The sequence below is a fragment of the Palaemon carinicauda genome, chromosome 12 (assembly GCF_036898095.1).
Source record: "Palaemon carinicauda isolate YSFRI2023 chromosome 12, ASM3689809v2, whole genome shotgun sequence".
In the NCBI taxonomy this organism is placed as follows: Eukaryota; Metazoa; Arthropoda; class Malacostraca; order Decapoda; family Palaemonidae; genus Palaemon; species Palaemon carinicauda.
In genome coordinates, this window is record NC_090736.1 from 146010818 (window position 1) to 146015817 (window position 5000).

At 29.5% G+C, this 5000-nt stretch overlaps 1 protein-coding gene across 1 annotated transcript in view; it reads right to left on the bottom strand.

The window, feature by feature from the left end:
- Nucleotides 1–5000, bottom strand: part of LOC137650681 (facilitated trehalose transporter Tret1-like) — a 23711-nt gene that overhangs the window by 13885 nt on the left and 4826 nt on the right. Inside the window, exon 2 of the mRNA XM_068383846.1 lies at nucleotides 1506–1610. Coding sequence (XP_068239947.1) covers nucleotides 1506–1542 — 37 coding nt within the window. The 5' untranslated portion in view covers nucleotides 1543–1610. The remainder of the gene's footprint in view (nucleotides 1–1505; nucleotides 1611–5000) is intronic.

The following is a 5000-nucleotide window of genomic DNA, read 5'->3' on the forward strand; positions in this document are numbered from 1 at the left end:
CTCAAACTTTCAAAATTCCAAATTTCGATCATTTTGCTTTTAAGGTTTCAGTGTTTAAACCAAGTGTCTCAGCAAAGATTGAATTAGTGATTTATCATAACAAAATAACAGAAAAAAAATAAAATCGTAAAATAACTAATACTTTTTAATTACCAGACGAATCGAAACAGTTTCCTCATGAATACTTCATAATATGACATTAGCAAATTACATAAGCCAAAACTATTACCCTGGGGTGCTATTTTAGTATGCGATCAAAAAGTCTTTTAATTTGGTATGCGATCTCACCTGATAATAGCAATCTCACTTCACGAAGCAAGAACCATTAGATTTTCTAAAACAGTATATACCGGGAATAATCATCTAAGAAATAATAATAATGGATTTTAGCGTGCGCAGCTCAACATTACCACTTGCCAGTATATACGAAGCTTTATTTTTATTTTTTCGCGAGCGAAGCGAGCGCACGGCGAAACAAGAACCATTTGATTTTCTATGATTCACGTTTTTTAACCTATTAAATATTAAAATCGCATACCAAAACAAAAGAATAATTTCTGAGATCACTCCATAGATGAGATCACATATCACCTTACCCCAATGTTTTTTTTTTAGTTACATGAGAAGGATGATGTCATGTTTAGTTGACAACAACATCGAATTGTTAAATTATGAAATATGGAGAGAGAGAGAGAGAGAGAGAGAGAGAGAGAGAGAGAGAGAGAGAGAGAGAGAGAGAGAGAGAGAGAGAGAGAGAGAGAGGACTTTAGAATAACATTAATAAAATAAACTGCTTTGTACTATACAGAGAGAGAGAGAGAGAGAGAGAGAGAGAGAGAGAGAGAGAGAGAGAGAGAGTGAGAGATATGAGAGTTTAGAGTAACATTAATAAATTGAACTGCTTTGTAATATTCAGAGAGAGAGAGAGAGAGAGAGAGAGAGAGAGAGAGAGAGAGAGAGAGAGAGAGAGAGAGAGAGAGAGAGACATAGGAGTATAGAGTGACAGATTAATAAATTGAACAGCTTTGCACTACAGAAAAGAGAGAGAGAGAGAGAGAGAGAGAGAGAGAGAGAGAGAGAGAGAGAGAGAGAGAGACATAGGAGTATAGAGTGACATTAATAAGTTTAACAGCTTTGCACTATAGAAAAGAGAGAGAGAGAGAGAGAGAGAGAGAGAGAGAGAGAGAGAGAGAGAGAGAGAGAGAAGTTTAGAGTGAAAGATTAATAAATTGAACTGTTTTGTACTAAAAGTTCACTTCTGCTGGTAAAACATTGTGCGATGTTGATGAAGACAAGAAAAACCTTTGTGGTTTTGATAAGTTAATGTTAGGGTTAGAAATGTTTACCAAGTTAATCTTTATCATTGTCTGCGTGCGTGTGCGTGAATGTGTGTATGTGTGTATGTGTGTGTGTGTAAAATAAGGTAGTTTATTAAAAGGCAAATCTGAAGGCTGGTCTTCATAGTTTGTTCAAAAGGCTTATATTGAGAATGTTCAAAAACTTACCAGGATTCTGATGTAGCGGTACTAAATTCAAAGACATTGTGGACCAAGGACGGATGAAGGGAAACTTGTGCAAAAAGTTGAATCGAAGTGTTTCAGCGAGTAGATCTGAAAGAATTTATCATTATCATTATCATTATCATCATCATTAATCATTGTTATCATTATCAGCTAGAATTATTTTTATTAACATTGTTGATATTATCATCATCATTATCATTGTTATCATTATCATCATCATTTTCATTGTTATCATTATCATTTTCATTGTTATTATTATCATCATCATTTTCATTGTTATCATTATCATTGTTAATATTATCATCGTCATCATCATAATAATCATCATCATCATCATCATTGTTATCATTATCATCATCATATCATCATCATTGTTACCATTATCATTATATCATCATCATCATCATCATTATCATTATCAATATTATCATCATCCTTATCATCATCATAGTCTTATTATTATTATTATTATTATTATTATTATCATTATTATCTAAGCTACAAAACTAGTTTGAACAGCAACATACTATAAGACCAAGGGCTCCAAAAGGGAAAAATAGCCCAGTGAGGAAATGAAACAAGGAAATAAATAAACTACAAGAGAAGTAATGAACAATTAAAATGTTTTAAGAACAGCAACATTAAAATAATCTTGCATATATAAATTATAAAAAGAGACATAAAAACATTCGCTGCAAATGTTCTATAACATTCAGTTAACTACAATGAGATTAGGGCAATTTAATTAAAAGTTAATTGCAACACTTCAATCGTTAGCAATTACAGTGTTTATTTATTAGTAATAAATGTTCCGCAAATTATTGTTTCATTAAACGTTTTTTAAGTTGTGATTTACGATACAAAATTGATTTTCAAAACTTTTTCAAACCTAATTGTATACATACATAGACTCAAACATTTTTTTAACTTGTGATTTTCAATACAAAAATAATATTTAGACATTTTTTAAACTTAATTATATACATACATAGACTATATATAATACAAAAATATTATTTAGACTTTTTCAAAACTAGTTTTTATAAATACATACATGATTTACAGTACAAAAATAATATTGAAAATTTTTTAAAACTTAATCATAGACATACATAAAAGTCTGTATATATATATATATATATATATATATATATATATATATATATATATATATATATATATATATATATATATATATATATATATATATATATATATATATATATACACATACATACATACATACATACATACATACATACATACATACATACATACATACATACATACATATACATATATATATATATATATATATATATATATATATATATATATATATATATGTGTGTGTGTGTGTGTACATTATATATACTTAACAGCAATATTGTTATTTTTTCTTGTAAATGCACTTTTGTATTTAAATTTTGGACTGTAATAAATGGTGTCAATATTTAGTTTATTTGCTAAAATGTGTAAAGAGAAAAAAAAAATTTAAACAATTCTTAAGGGGCTCGAACCATCGACTTTACAATTCCCTTCTTCTTCTTCTTTAGATTGCCCGGAGCCTCTCTCCGGACAGGGGCTTTTCGACGGTGTGTCTGGCCCCTAAACACTTCCCTGAATAGTTGCCAGTTCAAATGACGTCATCTTAAAACACCGTGGGCGTTATAATCATATAGAAGGAATTTTGTTTATTATCACGGGCTTTCTTAACTAAATTATGTTTACGCCTATTTTAAGTATATCTTAATTGTATTTCTCTTAATTTTAGTCTTTTTCTTTATTCTTTCATCTGTAAGTCTGTTGCATTACGTAACGAAGTATTGACCCGAAAGAAAACTATTCAAAGAAAACGTGCATTTCCAAGACTTAAAGAGGGGGACTACGTTAATCTGCACGATAGACTATTCGCTTACTTTAAGGGCTGTTGTTGTGGACCTATAATGCAGGAGAAATCTTCATTTTATCCCATGTATTCAAAGGCATTCAGAATTTCACACCACATATCGCAAAGTTATTGTCAAATACACATTAATGAAGCATTTAGATAAAAAGAGAGTGCAGTTTCTTCGAGAATTTTTTTATGAATTGGTAAATATTATAGAATCTATCATGGAAACTATTGTTTCAGTCAAGTTTTTTCTTGTGTTTAGGTAAGAAATTTTTTTATATAATCTGTTACTTTGGTTTAACAAGAATAATAGAAGAGGCAAGTTTATTCGACTAATAATTTGCTTTCGGGGTTTCAGCATCAAAGGGCCCTAGTCAACACCCCTGTTAGAGTAGTTCCACTGTATTTTATTGTCTATTCCATATGTGAACAGGTACAAATACAGCTACGCTACCATCTAGTGTTAGTAACAATCTGTCTTGAGTCATCAATTTATAGTAATTCCAAAGAGGAAGCCACTTGAGTATTGTAAAAAAATTAGATAAAATAAGTTTTTTGTAAAATATAACTAGATAAAGTAACTTTTATATAATACCATAGCTAAAGCACTACTTTATAAAACTGAATACGTTCACCCCCACTTGTAGAGTTAATTTAATCTATACATATACATATATACGTAAATATATACATAAATATATACATGTGTGTGTGCATGTATGCATGCGTGTATTTATATGACTTCCTATAATAAATGATGACAGCTCCAACAAGGAATCAGTAAGAATAACTCCAGAACGCTAATTAGTTTGAAATAAAGGTAGCTTTTCTCTTCTGTCACTTTAACTTGGTCTAAATAATCTTTAAACCACGCAAATTCCTATAAATATTACTCGATTTTATTAGTTATTAGATATCCCAATTAATATAACTATTTAAAATTTGGGTAATTTACAATCAGTTGTTAAATTCGTTCGTTTGGTTTAGATTGCCTTAAATTATGCAAGACACTTGACTTATATTGGCAGCAAAAGATTAAGAGTTCTTAAGTATAACATTGAACTATAAGAGTTCTTAAGTAAAGTACTGAACTATAAGAGTTCGTAAGTAAGAGTTCTTAAGTATATCATTGAATTATAAGAGTTCTTACGTATAGCATTGAACTACATGTGTTCTTAAGTAAGAGTTCTTAAGTATATCATTGAACTACATGAGCTCTTAAGTAAGAGTTCTTAAGTATATCATTGAACTATAAGAGTTCTTGAGTATATCATTGAACTATAAGAGTTCTTAAGTATATCATTGAACTACACGAGTTCTTCAGTAAGAGTTCTTAAGTATATCATTGAACTATGAGAGTTCTTAAGTAAGCATTGAACTATGAGAGTTCTTAAATATATCATTGAACTATAAGAGTTCTTAAGTATGTCATTGAACTATAAAAGTTCCTAAGTAAAGCACTGGATTATAAGAGTTCTTAAGTATATCATTGAACTATAAGCATTGAACTATAAGAGTTCTTAAGTGTATATCATTGAACTATAAGAGTTCCTAAGTATATCACTGAACTAAATGTAAACTAA